The 16,639-nt window shown below is 52.3% G+C and overlaps 1 protein-coding gene across 1 annotated transcript in view; it reads right to left on the bottom strand.

Annotated features, from left to right (window-relative positions):
- Positions 1–11,402, bottom strand: part of Ece1 (endothelin converting enzyme 1) — a 104,191-nt gene extending 92,789 nt beyond the window's left edge. The window contains exon 1 of the mRNA XM_059255236.1: positions 11,290–11,402. Within this exon, the coding sequence (XP_059111219.1) occupies positions 11,290–11,292 (3 nt within the window). The 5' untranslated portion in view covers positions 11,293–11,402. The remainder of the gene's footprint in view (positions 1–11,289) is intronic.
- Between the last annotated feature and the right edge of the window lie 5,237 nt (positions 11,403–16,639).

Here is a 16,639-nt window from a genome sequence, read left to right as displayed (position 1 = left end):
CAGCTCCTGGATTTGCTAGGATTCGAACTTTCCAATTCCTTTTCCCCGGGGTCTGAATCTGCTCATCCCAGAGCTGTGCTGAAAGGAAATTTCAGGAGACCTGCTAGGACTTTCTTCCCATGGCAGGTGAAGCAGAGTCCACACAGCTGTCCTGACAGAATTACTAGGGGGGGGCATGCGGGTGGGGTGGGGGTGGGGGTAAACTGCAGAAGAGCAATGGATAACATGGTGCTTAAGGACTTGGGCTCAGGAGACCACGAGGTGGGTTGGCCAGTAAAAACACTTGCTACCAAGCCTAACAACCTGAGTTCAATCCCCAGGGTCCACATGGTAGAAGAAGTAAACAGATTCCCACACATTGTCTTCTGCCCTCCACACACAGGCACACACACAGACCTGACACACATAAAGCACTTGGACTCTGTAACCAAAACACCCAAGTTCAAATCCAGGTCCTGAGACTAGAGAGCTAGCTTAGCACTTGCTACTCTTGCAGAGAATGTGGGTTCGGTTCCCAGAACCTACTGGGTGGTTCACAACCATCCATAACTCCAGCTCCAAGGGAATCTGATGCCCTCTTCTGACCTTCACAGGCAGCAGACACCCATGTGGTGTACATGCATCCATGCAGGCAAAACACTCATACACAAAGAATAAAGTAAATAAATCTAAAGAAAAATTTAAGCCGGGCAGCGGTGGTGGCACACGCCTTCAATCCCAGCACTCAGGAGGCAGAGGCAGGCAGATCTCACTGAGGGATGGAGCTGCAGCTGCTACCTCAGGGACTGGAAGGATGAGTCTCAGAGAGGAAAACTCACCTGAAGCGAGTCCTTCGCACATCAGTGGCATATATGGGGTTAAAGCTCCCATCAATGCATGGCCCCTGCTCGTGACCACTAGGCCACACTGCCACTAAGGGGTGCAATGCAGCATGTGGCAAGCCACTGTTTTTACTCTGGCATGACCCTCAGTGCCTGCCTGCTTGCCACTGAGACACAGCTCCAGCCACCTCAGCCTTGTTTGTCTATGTATGTGCGTGTGTGCGTGTGTGTGTGTGTGCGTGTGTGTGTGTGTGTGTGTGTGTGTGTGTCTGTGTCTGTGTCTGTGTGCGTGTGTGTTTCTCTCTCTGTGTGTGTCTGTCCGTCTGTCTCTTTCTTTCTCTGTCTTTTTGTCTGTGTATGTTGAGGTGATGGTGAAAACTATGGGCCTGCATCGGGGTCTCTCAATTATAACGGAGAAGCAAAATCAGACAGGCCCCCAACAAGGATCTTCTCACCTCCCATCCACCTGCATCCCTCAGGCCTGGACAGCAGCATGGGGACAAGGACAGCCACTTCCAGCTCTTCAAAGATGGAGGGCAGGGGCTTGGGAGATGCTTCGGTGGGTAAAGAGTTCGCCTTACAAGCAAGAAGTCCTGAATTCTAGCCCGCATAAGAAGGGCTGTGGGTGGGGTTGCTGGAGCCATGACTTGCTGCTCTTGCAGAGGACGGGGTTCGGTTCCTGGCACCCCCATCAGGCAGCTCACGACCACTTGTAACTCTACTTCCAGAGGATTCAACGTCCTCCGACCTCTGTGGGCATCGATATACACGTGGTGTACATAAACTCATGCAGGTAGGCCAACAGGCTGTCAGGCAGGCAGGCAGGCAGGCAGACAGACACATAGAACTTTAATTAAAGAAAGAAAAACTGGGCATGGTGGTGCACACATGTAATCCCAGAGCTGGGAAGGCAGAGACAGGCAGAACTCTAAGACTGGCTGGCCAGACATCCTAGCTGACTCAGCAAATTCCAGGCCAGTGAGAGATTCTTTCTCAAAAAAACAAACAAAAAAGGAGTGGGGGGTAGAGAGTGATTGAGGTACAGCACCCAAGGCTGTCCTCTGGTCTCCGTGTGTCCACAAGTGTGCGCACACACGCACACACACACACACTACTTAGGTCAGAACCATCACAACAGTAATAGTCCCCATTACTAAAGACTTGCCCTGTGCACTGCCTACAGGTCTGAGAACTTGACATCTGCCCTCAGCCATGCTTCACAGCGGAAGGTGTTAACCATCCTACGTTAGAGAAAACCAAGGCTCAGAGATGGTTGTTCACCAAAGGACCCAGCTGGGACTCAGTGACAGGTGAGACCAGAACCCACGCCTGTTGGCTCCAGGAGCCACATTCTGAACAGAAAGAACACAGGATCAGGACCCTGGATCGGGTTCTAAGACACAATACTGAATTTGCTGTGTGGCCTGGGGAATATTCTTGTCCTTTCTGGGCCTGTTCTGGTTTGTTTTTATTTTTTGATGCATATAAGTGTGATATTGACGGTGTACATGTCTGTGGTATGTGTACACATATGTGCATGCAGGTATATGCTCCCATGTATGTGTGGAGATCAAAGGAAGACATCAGGTGTCCTGCTCTATCCTGATCCACCTTGTTCCCTGGAGGCAGGATCTCTCACTGCATCTGGAACTAGGCTGGCGGCCAGTAAGCCCTGTGAGCCTCTTGTCTCTGTCACTGGGGTTACAGATGAGTGTTGGGGGCCACACCCCTCTTCTTACGTGGTATTGGAGACTGAATTCAGGTCCTCATGCCTTGAGCAGCAAGCATTCTTATCTACTGAGCTGTTTCCCCAGCCCTCTTTCTAGTCTTTGTCTCCCCAAGAGGAAGTACATCTAGAGGACGCCTACGTCCCATTTCCAGAGAATTCTGTGAACTCTCTTGGCCTCTTATGTCTCCCCCACCCTGCCCACTGTTCCTGGAAGTTCAGGAAGAAGTCCACTGACCACCTAGACACTCGAGGAAAAAGAAGTGCCACCCAGGAACCACAAAGCCACAGGAATGCCCAGAATAGGGCAAGAGCCGAGGGCACAGGGCTGGGTGTCCCTGTAGCCACGGCTGCTCCTGCCCTCATCTCTCAGTAGGCAGGAAATGTAAAGACAGGGGAAGCAGGCTCAGGCCCTCTGGGTTTCGGGGAGCCAGGTGGTGAGAACTGGGTAACTTGGGAGAATGGCAAGGCTGAGTTCAAGTATAGGTTTAAGATGGGTCCGTCTAGCTGGAGATGACAGTTCAGCCCACCGAGCCTTCCTACCAGGAACGGTGGTCTAGAAGCATTTTGCATGACCATTCTCTATCCACTCCGTTCCTAAAGGACCTAAAACCTAGCCTCTGGAGACACGAGCACAGGTACGCCCTTAGGCCTGGGCGCATCTCTGCTGGACACAGCCTCTCTGCCTAGCTCCTGCCTCCTTCAGTCTATCTCCCACATAACAGCCAGGGCCTTTCGGAAACAAACCCAACAGACCTCCAGGGACTTGCCATCACTCTTGGGATGAAATGCCGATTCTTCACTTCCCCTCCAGATAAGGCTCTCACGACTAGCCCCCTTCCTGTCTACCTCCTTCTATACCTTCCCCTGAGGCCTCTGTTCCTCCACGCCGGCCATCTTCCACCTTAACATGCCAAGTCCTTTGGCTCTGTGCACCTCCTGTTCCTTCTGCCCCAAAGTCCTCCTCCACATCTTTACCCCGTTGCCCTCTTCCCAACCTTCTGCTCTGGCCGCCAACTACAGCCACCACATCACAGCCATTTCCCCATGCCACCCTGCTTTGCTAAAGTCTTCCTTCTCTCTGAAATGAGGTCTCTGGCAGGTGGGTCTGCACGAGGTGTTGGGACTTTTCTCCACTGGACCTGAGCTCCTTGTAGGCTGGGATTTGATGACCACAGAGCTTTTGTCCTTTGGATGAGCTGGGACCTCATTTGGCTTTTATGACCCTGTAGGTGAGGATGGGGTGAAGTGCCCAAGGCCAGAGCCTGGGAGTGCTAAGAGCACACACCCAGCCTGGCCTGATGCCAAGACTGTCTCTTCTAAACCTGCTGGGGTGGGGCAGACTTAGAAGGAGGCTATGAGGAAGGGACCGAGAGAGGAGAGCCATCTTCTCTCCTGGGGCCTCCTGTAGAGGTACAGGGTAGTCAGGGCTAAGAGATTATCTTGGTTCAACCCTGGAGATAGGAAGGCCCTACTGACGGGAGCAAGTGGTCCCCAAATAGGGAGACCACCAGAAGCCAGTGATGGGGACCTTCTATCCACATGATGCTTCACGGGGTGGGGGTGGGGGGGACTCAGGCTGGGGGAGGGGAAGCTAGGAGCCTAAGTCATATAGGCAATCAGTGGCAAGACAGACTCGAGGGTGAGGGGTCCCCTCCAGGGCCAGAACCCCTTCTCTAACCTGAGGAACACCAGATGCAGTATGGCAGAATGCAGCAAATCCAGGGTTTGCCAGGCCCCAAGGGCAGGGGCAGGGCTAGCGAGGAGGAGCCGGGGCTGAAACAAACAGGCCCTGGAAGCATGTTCTAGGCCAAGCACCAGGCTGGTGACAGGGAGGGGAACGGTATGCTCTGAAGTGGAACATCTACGTCAGAGGATGGTGTGGCAGCCACATAAGTCAGACACGTATGGACATGAACAAGAATGTCACATTGAGTCCAAACTGAGAGCAACCCAAATGTCAGTCATAGATATTTAAAAGTTTATCTACTCAACATGACACAACTCAGTTTAACAAAGAGCAGATTCTGGAACAGGCACCAGGAGCAAAGTCCCTCAGAGACACTCAGTAGTGACCAAAGCTGATGGGAACCAGGCCCCGAGGAACTTGTAAGAGTTGACACTGATAAAGTTCAAGCCAGGCGACAGAAAGGACAGCCAGCACATCTGGGACAGCCTGCCTGTGATGAGCCTATGGGAGCTGGAGAATGGCATCCATCTTGGTCCCAATGTTATGCAGGGGAACACCCTGGCAAAACCAGGTTGGGTAGGATGCGTGTGCCCTGGGGATGTTGCCTATGTTTATGGGAGTCCATGATCTGTCACTCGTGTCACCTTATCACCATTGGGCAGTGACAGTGACAGAAGCTGAGCTCTGTGGAGCCCCTGGACTGACTCCCCAGCCCTGAGCTGGGCTTTGTGGAACCCCTGGACTCCCCAACACTGAGCAGGGCTCCTGAAACAGGATCTGTTCTAACTCCAACTCTTGCAACTATTGTACAAAAAAGTTCCAACAGTTCCACACTAGAGAGGAAAGCAAGCTCAGGGAGAAGGCATAGAGCAAAAAGTGACACAATGAAAAGGGATGGAGGCATAGCTCAATGGGGAGAGTGCTTGCCTAGCATGCATGAGGTCCTGGGTTCAATCCCCATCACTGTGTAAACCTGGTGTGAAAGTACCTGTAACCCCAGCACTCAAGAGGCAGAAATAGGAGAAACAGAGGTTTAAAGCCCCCACTTCAGCTACACACAATGATCCAGACCAGCCTGGGCCATTCAGCTATACAGAATGATCCAGGCCAGCCTGGGCTACGTAAGACCAGATCTCAATTAATTAACTAAGTAGTTTTTTAAAAAGTGATAGAACCAGATTAGATCCTGGGTTTCCTGGTCTCCAAGACCGACTCCTGAGACTCAGTCAATCCCCAGGACCCTGTTTTGCCCTGCCCTGCCCTGCCCTGCCTTCACAGGCTGTTCATTCTCAAGCCTGCCAGCGCCACCTACGGTCCCTCTTCTGGGGCAGAGGGGACTGGACTACTCACATGCTCAACAGACTCACTTCTGCAAAATAACTGCTTAGGAAATGCGTCCTTCCTCCCTCTCCATGAGCTGCCTCAATCCTCTGTGCCCCTCTTCCCACCACACGTCATTGTGGTCGTTCCAGTCTTGGACCTCAGCCCATTCATCAGGAGCTCCACCATCTGACTGGGGGGTCCTAGTCAAGCCCAGGACTCCCCCAGCCCAGCTCCTGACCTCAGAGCACCAGGAGGCCTTGAGGTTACAGTCCCCACCCTTGGCTGCAGTTCCCAAGTGACGCAAGCCAGCGTCTGGATTCAGAGAATCATAAAACATTTCTTTGGAATAACAAGGGCTTCCACGGCCATTTCTCCTGTCTCTTCCTGTGCCAGCTCTGCTGAGCGTGCTCTCCTCGCTGACCATCCAAAACAGGGGCTGTGGGACCCCCTCCTCAGGGCACAAGGCCAGAGCTCAAGGGTCATATGAAACATGCCCCCCATTCCCTGACAGGGAAATGGGAAGGCTAGGTACAAGCCAGGAACACAAAGCTAGGATCACTATGCTTACTGCTCTACAGGGGGTGCCTAAAAATTGTCGTTGACTGTTCCAGCCTTGTCATTTGGCAGATGGGGAAACTGAGGCCTAGGAAGGAAGAGTATCTTACTGGGGTCTCTGCACTTGGCCTTGGTTATCCTGGAGCACCTGCAGGGCAGCAGATGGCAGGGGGAGGCTCTGGCTCCAGGCAGAAGTAAATATTGACATGATGTGTTTACACTGTAACCCGAGTCCTCCTGGCTGCCGCCTACACCCGCCTTTGCATCCCAGCCAAGAAGGCAAAGGAGCAGGCCAGGAGGTGGGCTTGGAGAAGCCTCTTCTGGGCCAGAGGCTGTGCCACCTACACACAGGAGCACGTGGTCCGGAATCCCAGGACACCTCGAGTCAGGGGGCCTGGGTAGTGCCAGGCAGGGAGTGACTGCCACAGGAGCCAGGGAGATGGGAGGTCTGGATTGGGTTCCAGACCTAACTCAGCCACTCTTCAGCAGTGGGACCCGAGAATAGTGAGCAAAGGCAATCCTGTGAAAGGAACCAGGCCACCAGCCTTTCAGCCTGGCCAGCGTCCAGTCCCAGCAGCCCCCAGTACCTCTGCCTGTTGCCCAGTGGTCCTGTTCCCATCCCCAGGGGCTTTCTCAGGAAGGCTAAATGAAGTGGCAGTTAGGGGCCAAAGGCTTTTGCTACCTAGTTCAAGTCCTCAGCTCCCAAAGTGAACTCCGGACATCTGCTTTCACAAGCCCAGACCTAAGAAGCCTTGTCCCTGGGTTTGAAGACAAGATTAAAACATGTAAGGGCCTGGGGGTAATGGGGGTGGGCAGGAGCCCTCACTCTAAACTCCTGAGTGGCTCCCTACTGTCCTTAGAATCAAGACCCAAATCCCTCACATGACCCTCCCCAGGTGCACCTGCTCTGGCCGGCTGCCAGACATCATCCTTGGCACCCCTCATGAGCAAGCGCCTTCCCAGAGGCCAGGTGCCTCACCTTGCATGCACAGCTCCCAATGGTCTGAAGCCCCTCTTGGTCCCACTCACACTTCTGTGGTGGTGGAGACTGAGTTTTGAGTTTCCCTATGCATCCCTCAGCTGGTCTCAAACTTTGGGCAATCCTCTTGCCTCTGTTTCTTCAAGGTCAGGGTTATAGGCTTGCATCATGAAGCCGTAGCTTGAAGATTGAAGAATGTCATGGTCTCAAGGAGCCTCTTCAGATCCCCAGGCCAGGTTCCCCATCCCCATCCCCCCACGTCTCCATAGCAACAGGAACTGTGCTTGTCATTTCCTGCCCATAGGCTTGCCTATCAGACTGTGGCAGAGACATGTCAATCTCGGCCAGCCACACTGACCACAGCCCCGGGCCTTGTGCTGTCCCAGGCCGACTTGGTGGGTGCATGAATTGACAAGGAACAGCCAGGGGCACACAGTCACTGCAAGTGGACGTGACAGAGCAGATATGCAAAAACAATCAGCTGATGGTCCCCCTCCTTGTAGCCACTGCCTGCTCTCCAAGGCCCCCACTCCCGACAGGATGGAATTCTATCTTAGAAACTGCAATCATCCCTTCCCAGAAGGCAACAGCAGCTTTCTTTACCAAAAACTGGGGCAATTCAACGAAACATGAGTAACCATCACTGCTCGGCTACTTGGCCAAGAACAAGTGTAGGGACATGAATAATCCAGTGTAACCCAGTTTCTAGGACAGGCCCGCTGCCCGTGGCAAGGTGGCCACCACCATACAATCAGAACTCCTCACCTCTTATCTTCAAATAATAACACTGTCCCTTGTGTTTTTAATAATTTCTGCATGTTCCCATGTCGGTACCCTCACAATGACATCCTCAAAAGCAGAGTACATCTGCCCCTCATGAGCGGGAAGGAAGCAGAGAGAGGGAGGATGCCTGACCTGAGGTCACACAGCAAACTGATTTGACATCGGGATTCAAATTTGGGCTCTGGATCTTGTCTTCAACTCAACCTCTGTCCAGTGAAGATCTCCCTCCATTCAACAGTGGTCCAAACTCAGTCGCCCTCCCCCAGTGTGGAATGTGAAGGATTGGTTCACAGGATACCACCAGAACAGTGTGGGAGTCCAGGCTGTCTCCTTCCCTTCAAACCCTCTGCCTCGTTAGTCCTAGTACCTAGCAGGCTCATGCCGTCTCCACACCGCCTAGCTGTGCCCCTGGACCACCTCCTTCCTATCTCTGTGCCTGCCGCTGGGTGGTTTGAGGACATCTGGAGGTAGGGAAGATATAAAAAGCCTCTTGGGAGTCCTCATCCCACAGCTTGGGCTGAGGGTGTGGGGGCGCTTTCAACAGGAGGCCATTAAGAACCGTGCTGATTCTCTGCCAAGAGGTTAGGGACCTGGGTGGAGAGCTGGGAGTACCAGGGAGATCCAGCACCAACAACAGGAAACAGCCTGTATAGGGCAAAGGAACCCCATTAGGAACCTGGGAGGCAGCGGAAAACTGGGCTCTGCTGGAGGGTGGGATGCTGGATTTAAGACTCAGAGTGAAGTAGCCCTGAATCTCAGCCCCTCTGGGGAATGATGGCAAAGGAACCAGCTTTAGGGGAACCCAAGGAGGCCTGGCGTCAGTCCTCACCCCACCCACTCATGCTACATCAACACTGTGCGTCATTGGACTACAGTGGGCTCCCTGCCCCCCACCCCAGCAGTCAAGGCCTCTTCTCTCTGTCCCTGCTATTTCCCAGGCCTGCCTTGTCCCCTCTCACCTGCTCCCACATACCTGAGTGGCAAACAGCCCTATTCTGGCCCTGTCCTGAGTATTCTGTGTCCTCACACCTCTGGTCCAATATCACGCAGGTTCCCCCAACTGGAACATGTTTTCCTATTCAGATTATATCGGCTTAATGACTCTCCCATCTCTCCAGCCAGAATGGAACACTTGCTGGGCATGACATAGCCACCTTCCTGAAGGACATGACCCCTGGCCTGAGGATGTTTAGGGATGGATAGAAGTCCCATCAACACATGGTTTATGTCACTTTTTCTTCCCTTGTACAAGGTCTAGCACAGAGCAAGCATCTCATAAGTCTCTGTTAAACAAGAAACAGGGCATTCTCTTTATCACTGTCATCTTCTCCTAAACATGATAAATATGAATGGCTCTTCCAGACCAGAAAATAGGTTGGATGGTTAGCAGAACTTCCTAATTCGAGCTCAAGGTTGTAAAAGAAAGTAAATGGTATTCCAAACACTCACTTGGGTTTATCTCAGCCTGATCCCCACACCATCCCAGGAGACAGGAACCATCACCCATCTCATTGATGAGAGTGCACAATGGGCTTATAATACAGCCCGACCAAAGTCCCTGCAGGGATGTGAAGGAGCTGGGATTAGAACCCCAATCTGTTTGGGGACAAAGTCTACAGTCTTTCTGATGGGCTGGGAAGCTTTCCGGGTGTTGGTTGGAGATGGCCCAGCCAGCTGAGAGCAGTTGCAGAGGACCCTCAGGGGTCATTCCATGCACCTACATGGTGGCTCATAACTGTTACTCCAGTTCCAGGAGCTCCGACACTCTCTTCTGGCCTCAGTATGTACCGGGCACGCATGTGTTATTCTTATATACATGCAAGCCAAGCATTCATACAAATAAAATTAAATTTAAAAAAATGTTACCAAGGCGGAGTGGATGGTTAGTTGGTTTGTTTGAGCCCAGGCTGCCCTTGAACTTACGATCTGCCTGTCTCAGTCTCCCAAACACTGGGACCAGCAAGCAGCATGTACCACCACACCAGACTTTCTGGTGCTTTGTAAGGAGGGAAAAGCGTTCTCTTTGTGAGCAGCTCAGGTCAGGGGAGGTACAGAGAGAGAGGATGTGTAACCTCAAAGTCTTTCTCTCTCTTATTGCTCTCTCACATCCTCAGACTTTAAATCAAGAGCTGGTCCACAGGTGATGCATTCCCCAGCCATGAAACTATCCAAACAGCACATTCCTGGGAGATTCTTAATGGGGGAGGTAAGTCGGGCCCAAGATGATCTCTGGCCACCTTGGGGGCAAAATTAAGTCATCAGTCTCTACAGGGACAAGTGATGTCTCGTGGGAAAGATGCCAGTGGGTAAGAGAGGAGAGTCAGAGGACAGAGGAAAGGGGTATCTAAGGGGAATGTATGTTCCTATCAGTGGGGGGAGGGAGGGCAGGGGCAGGAGCTGGGGTACAGGGGCTGGGTGGCTGATCCTGGAGTTGTCACTGCAGCCTTTTCAGCTCTATGTACCCCTCCATTCCTCACTGAACCCCTCAGGCTTGGAAGTGACATCATAGAGGTGGGCAACTCTCTGAGACCAACCGCAGAGAGCCCAGACAGATCTCAGGCCAGACAGAGTGCCTTGGATCGAGTGCACAGGCCAAAGTGCCAGCTCTAGAGGAGGCAATCAGAGGTCCACAGGGAGAGAAGCACACCTGGCATGTGATGGAGGCAATAACAGGCCCCGGAAAGGCAACCTGAGGCCTTGGCTCTGGGCCAGAGACAACTCACCTCCCAGAAGCTCTCAAAAGCAACTGGATTGGATGGATGTCACTCCTGAGGCTTAAAACCCCAACGAAATCCCCTCCCTCAAGGATCCCCTTTACTCTGGTGCTTTTGCCCAAAGGAGTCAGCACTTGGCCCCTCCTCTGAGGATTCATTACTGGGAGATGCTGGGAACACCAGATAACTCGCAGAACCTCAGACTGTCCCCTCCTCTCTGTGCCACCCCACCCCATGCGCCACAGCAGGATCAGCAAGCAGTAGGAGAAAAGTATTCAGTCTCCCAAGATGTACAGAGCGTTCTCGAACCCCAAACCCACTTGAACTACGAGGGATGTGAGCTCAAGGCCAGCCGAACCCTGACATCTCTGAATCGACCCGGCCTGGCTGCCCAAGGTCTCCACGCCAAACCAAACTCAGAGACCTACACATATCCCAAACCTATCTCATCAACTGTCCCCCTGCCCCAAACCCAACGCGCCACCCTAAGTCTTCCACACAAGGCCAGAACTAGCAGCCCAGAACCAAGGTACTCGCGGCCCGAACGACCCCCGGCTCCACGCCTGAGTACAGCGGGTCGCGGGCCGCAGCTGCGGGGGACGCCCAGCCCCCCGCGAGCCGGCCAGGATGCCATCGCCGCGCTACCGCTGGGACCGTCGGGGCTGCACGGAGCCCCGGCGGGCTGCGGGCGTACTCACCATTGCTCGCGGGCTCCGAACGACCCGGCTCTGGCTGCGCCTCCCGCTGGGGCTCTGGCTTCGGCTTCGGCTGCTCGGCGATGCGATGCGCTCTCAGCTCGCACGGCGCGGCTAGCTGCCGGGGCGGCGCGCGCTGCTCGGGCGCCCAGGCCAGGGGGCGGGGCCCTCCGCGAACCAATACCGAGGCGCGGGGGCTGCGGGCTCCGGGAGCAACAGCCAATCAGGCGCGTAGGCCGGACTCCCCCGCCCCCCTTAGGCTTCTTAACCCGTGGCGTGCTGGAGAGCAGGAGACCCTGGCTGTCTGGGTTGCCGGCGGGTCCAGGAGCGCGCGCTCAATCCTGTAGCTCCGGATGCCTAGACTAGACCTCGCCAGGACCCGCTTCTAGGGACAGATGGAGCCGGCGACAGGTCCACTTGTGCCCAGTTGGGGCTCTGGGAGTCTTGGCGACCTTTGTCTCCTGCCTGGCGCCTGCACTGGAGTATGACCCTGATCGCTGCAGCTGCGTGTGTGTGTGTGTGTGTGTGTGTGTGTGTGTGTGTGTGTGTGCAAGAAGGGAGGGAGGGAGGAGAGGAGGAGACGGGAAAAGGGGGAAGGGATGGATTCTGCATGCCTGTGTGTTTATGTGGAAAGACAGAGGACTATATTTGGGGATTGTTACTCGTGTGTGTGTGTGTGTGTGTGTGTGTGTGTGTGTGTGTGTGTACACGTGCGCGCGCACTCGAGAGAGGGGCGAAGGAAAGAGAAGTCGAATGAAAGTCCGGTAGGCGTGGGCACTTATACTTGCAGTAGAGAAACTTTCTCCTCACGCCTGCTGCGCAGGTGCAGAGCAGGAAAGAACAGGAAACTGTGTGTGCTGTGTGAGCTGGGCATTTGTGACCTGTTGCGCATGCATGTGGGTGTGGTAGAAAGAGGCTTTGTGCCTCTGTTGTGAAAGAGTAGACAGTGAATCCCGTTTGGTGCACGTGTATGCGCACATACACGGTTGAGGAACATGGCAGAGACTTGCCACAACTTTGTAGATGATTCGGTTTGTGAGACAGAGAGGTCAGTGTATCCTGTGTGGTGAATGTGTGTTTTGTTTGTGTGACTTTGTTTTGTGCCTTTTTTTTTTTAAAGACAAGTCTCAGGGCTGTAAAGATGGCTCAGTGGTTAAGAGCATGTACTGCTCTTGCATGGATAGGGGGTGGGGAAGGGGGTTTGGTTCCCAGCGCCACTATCACATGGCTCACAACTACCTGTAACCCTAGCTGTAAGGGATCCAGTGCCCTATTCTGGCATCTTCAGACACCTGCATTCACACGTTCACATAACCACACACAGACAACAAACACATACACATAATTAAAAAAGACAAACAAACTGCTGTGCCATGTGATACTTGCCTTTAATTCCAGCACTTAGGAGGCAGAGGCAGATGGATCTCCGAGTTCAAGGCCAGCCTGCTCTACAGAGTGAGTTTCAGGATAGGCAGGGCTACATAGAGAAACCATGTCTCAAAAACAAAACAGGCCGGGCGGTGGTGGCGCACGCCTTTAATCCCAGCACTCGGGAGGCAGAGCCAGGCGGATCTCTGTGAGTTCGAGGCCAGCCTAGGCTACCAAGTGAGTTCCAGGAAAAGGCGCAAAGCTACACAGAGAAACCCTGTCTCGAAAAACAAAACAAAACAAAACAAAAAAAACAAAACAACAAAAAACAAAAAAATCCAAAAAACAAAACCAAAAACAAACAACCAAGCAGAGATGAGTCTCACTGTACCTAGCCCAGGCTGGCCCCGAAATCCCAATCCTGCCTCTGCCTCTAGAGTGCTTGAGGTTACAGGTGTGCCCACTATGTGTCACTTACGTGACTTTTGTCGTTATCTATATTTGTATGGTGTCAAGAAAAGAAACAAATGTATAAGGAACGTGATATATATATATATGTGTGTGTATATATATATATATATATATATATATATATATATATATATATATATATATATAGAGAGAGAGAGAGAGAGAGAGAGAGAGAGAGAGAGAGAGAAAGACATCCTGGAAGAATTGAGGTGGGTTTCTGAAGGCTGTTTAAGAGCTGGTGAAGTAGGAGAGGAAGATCTGGGAAGTCTCACTATCCACAAGGAGGCAAGGAGGAGAGGAGGGGAGGGCTGAATTGGCTGGAGAGGCGGTGGATTTGGGAAGAGAAAGAACCACTATGAGGGAAAAGTAGAAAAAGCTGGCTGAAACCCCCTTCCTGTCCCTGAGCGCCCCTTGACACGTCAGGGAAAGAAAAGCCAGCCCCAGGCTTGGGATGCAAAGCAAGGTTGTCTGCCCCTGGACTGTGCGTCTGCCGGAGCTTGGAGGGGTAGACACAGTGCTCCATAGCCCCTTCCACTTGGCAGTACTCTGGATGTTCGCTCTGGAGGTACAGGTGCAGGGAGGGGGTCGCAGAGTATGCACACTGACAGCAGCAGGTAGGGTGCATGGGGAAGAGCGCAGGCTGAGCTGCATGTGTGTGGGCTGCCATGATGACAGGCCTGAGAGAACATATACATACCATCAGCCTCTGGCCTATTTCCTCCCCTCTTTGGTTTTTTACAAGACAGGTTTCTTGTAGCCCAGGCTGGCCTCAAACTCCTTGTATAGCATGTAGTGGAAGTATCCTGGGACTCCTGATCCTCTTGCCTCTGCCTCCCAAGTGCAAGAGATTACAGGTGCTCACCACCATGCCCTGCCTATATGGTGGTGCATGCATGCTAGGCAAGCACTCGACCAGCTGTTGCTATGGCTTCAGCCTGAGTTAAGCTTTTTGGCTCCTCCTCAGGTGACCTCCCAGGAGTCTCAGTGTGTCACCTGGAGAGATATCATAAATCCAGAAAGATGAGAAAGCCTACCCAGTTACCCCAGCTCTGCACTTGTCAGTACATGGCTGTGGATGGTTCTCTCTCCTCTCTGAGCCTCAGTTTTCTCCTCTGTAAAATGGGGTTTGCCATTCCCACCTGTCTCATTCTACCAATGAGAAAGCTCTGGGAATTTGTGTACAATGTGGATACTTTGTGGACCGCTACATGTAAAACCTGAAGCCCACTTGCTCTGCTTACAAAAAAGTTCAGAGGCTGATTGTAGTGGAGTACAGCCTTTCATCTCAGCGGCATGGGAGGCAGAGGCAGAGGCAGGCCAGGCAGATCTCTGTGAGTTTGAGGCCAGCCTGGTCTACATAGTGAATTCCAGGCCAGCCAGAACCACAAAGTAATAATACCCTGGGGGAAAAGAAGAAGAAGGAGAAGGAGAAGGAGAAGGAGAAGGAGAAGGAGAAGGAGAAGGAGAAGAAGAAGAAGAAGAAGAAGAAGAAGAAGAAGAAGAAGAAGAAGAAGAAGAAGAAGAAGAAGAAGAAGAAGAAGACGCAAAATGAATGTGTTGTCAGTCAGGATCACATCTGCCTTAAAGAGGGAATGATTGACAGGTGGCACTGAAGCCTCCAGTCTGCTTTGTGGTGCCAGGGCTTGGGGACACGGGGTGAATGTGTTCAGTTAATAAAGAGTCCTTTAACAATTTCCATAGCATCTATGTGCCCTTTGTTCTCCAGTACAGTCCAGCAATAACTTACAAAGAGGGTGTGGTGGCACAGGCCTGCAGTCCCAGCCTATAGGAGGTAGAGGCATGAAGAGCAGGTGTGCAAGGCAGCTTAAGCTATGTGAGTCCAGGCCAGCCTGAGCTACAGGAGACCTTTTTTCTTTCTTTCTTTCTTTTGTTGTTGTTGTTTTGTTTTGTTTTTCAAGACAGGGTTTCTCTATGTAGCTCTGGCTGTCCTGGAACTCACTCTGTTGACCAGGCTGGCCTTGAACCCACAGAGATCGACCTGCTCAGGAGACCTTATTTTAAAACCAAAACCAAAAAAAAAAAAAAAGCTCAAGTCTCATGACCACATTTGGCTCACACATACCATAGACATCCTGGAATGCTCTATCACTGGGTCAGCAATAGCAAGATGTGGTCCCAGCTCTGTGAGGATGGTGTGGGGGAGGGGCTGGCAAGACAGCCCAATGGGTAAAGGTGCTTGTCACCAAGCCTAATGACCTGAGTTTATCCCCGGGAAGTCGTGTGGTGGAAGGAGAAAATATCCACAAATCATCCTGTTGTTGTTTGGTTGTGTCTCTTCTGGGGGGTCCCCCAAATAAGTCACACACAGAGGCTTATACTTAATTATAAATGCCCGGTCTTAGTTTGGCTTGTTTCTTGCCAGCTTTCCTTAACTTAAATTATCCAGTCTACCTTTCGCCTCTGGGCTTTTCCCATTCTCTTACTTCTGTAAATCTCACTCTTACTCCGTGGCTGGCTGTGTAGCTGGGTGGCTGGCCCCTGGAGGCCTCCTCCTTCTCTGGCTGCCTCATTCTCCTGTCTTCTCCCAGATTTCTCCTTCTATATATTCTCTCTGTCTGCCAGCCCTGCCTATTTCTCTCTCCTGCCTTGCTATTGGCCATTCAGCTCTTTATTAGACCATCAGGTGTTTTAGACAGGCACAGTAACACAGTTTCACAGAGTTAAACAAATGCAACATAAACAAAAGTAACACACCTTAAAATAATATTCTACTACCTCATCCTCTGACCTTCATGTGCAATGTGACACATGTACCCATACCCCTAACCCTGCCCGCAGTAAACACATACATACATAAAAAGGCAAAGGAGAGAGACTACACTTTCTCTGTTCTAAAGGGGCACATGGGTGGACAGGACCTACAGCCTGACAAAGCTACTGGGTGGGCCGGCACCAAAGCCAAGAGTAGAGTGGAGACCTTCTCATGCCATGACCAAGGCCTGTCTGTACCACCCTGCTGCTCTGGGGAAGGCCACTTCAGGCCTGATGGAAATCGGGTGTGTGTGTGGGGGTGTCAGTGAGAAGAGCCTCTGGCACCTCTAGCCCTTACCCAGGGATCTAGAGGTCATCTCCAGAAGGCTTTCTGAGAACCCAGGAATGCCTAGCATTTGCCATGTGCTAGACACATACCAGGTGGCTGATGCTTTGTGATATTGGTCTGACAATCCTGACAGTTCTGAAGTGAAGAGGCCATGGTTCAGCCTGTTTCCATGTTGCTGGTGAGAGAATTTCCAAATTCAAGGACAGTTTGGAATATATAAGATCCTAATGAGAGACAGAGAGAACAGCAGAGATATCCACAGTGTGGTCCTTGTAAGGACCCTCTGCAGACAAAACCTCTGGGGACCTCTCCTGGGCCCGCAGCATCCAGCTGTAGTAGGGTATCAGAGTTCACCAGGCCTGTGAGAAGAAGACCACAATAGCCTGCCCCCTCCCTTCTTCCCTGACAACTGGGCAGCTGTCCTGGGCTTTACCCGGTGGGTAGGGTAGAGGG

Source organism: Peromyscus eremicus, chromosome 2 (assembly GCF_949786415.1).
Source record: "Peromyscus eremicus chromosome 2, PerEre_H2_v1, whole genome shotgun sequence".
NCBI lineage: Eukaryota > Metazoa > Chordata > Mammalia > Rodentia > Cricetidae > Peromyscus > Peromyscus eremicus.
The sequence above is the reverse complement of the archived record's forward strand: the minus strand, read 5'-3'. Positions and strand labels throughout refer to the sequence as shown.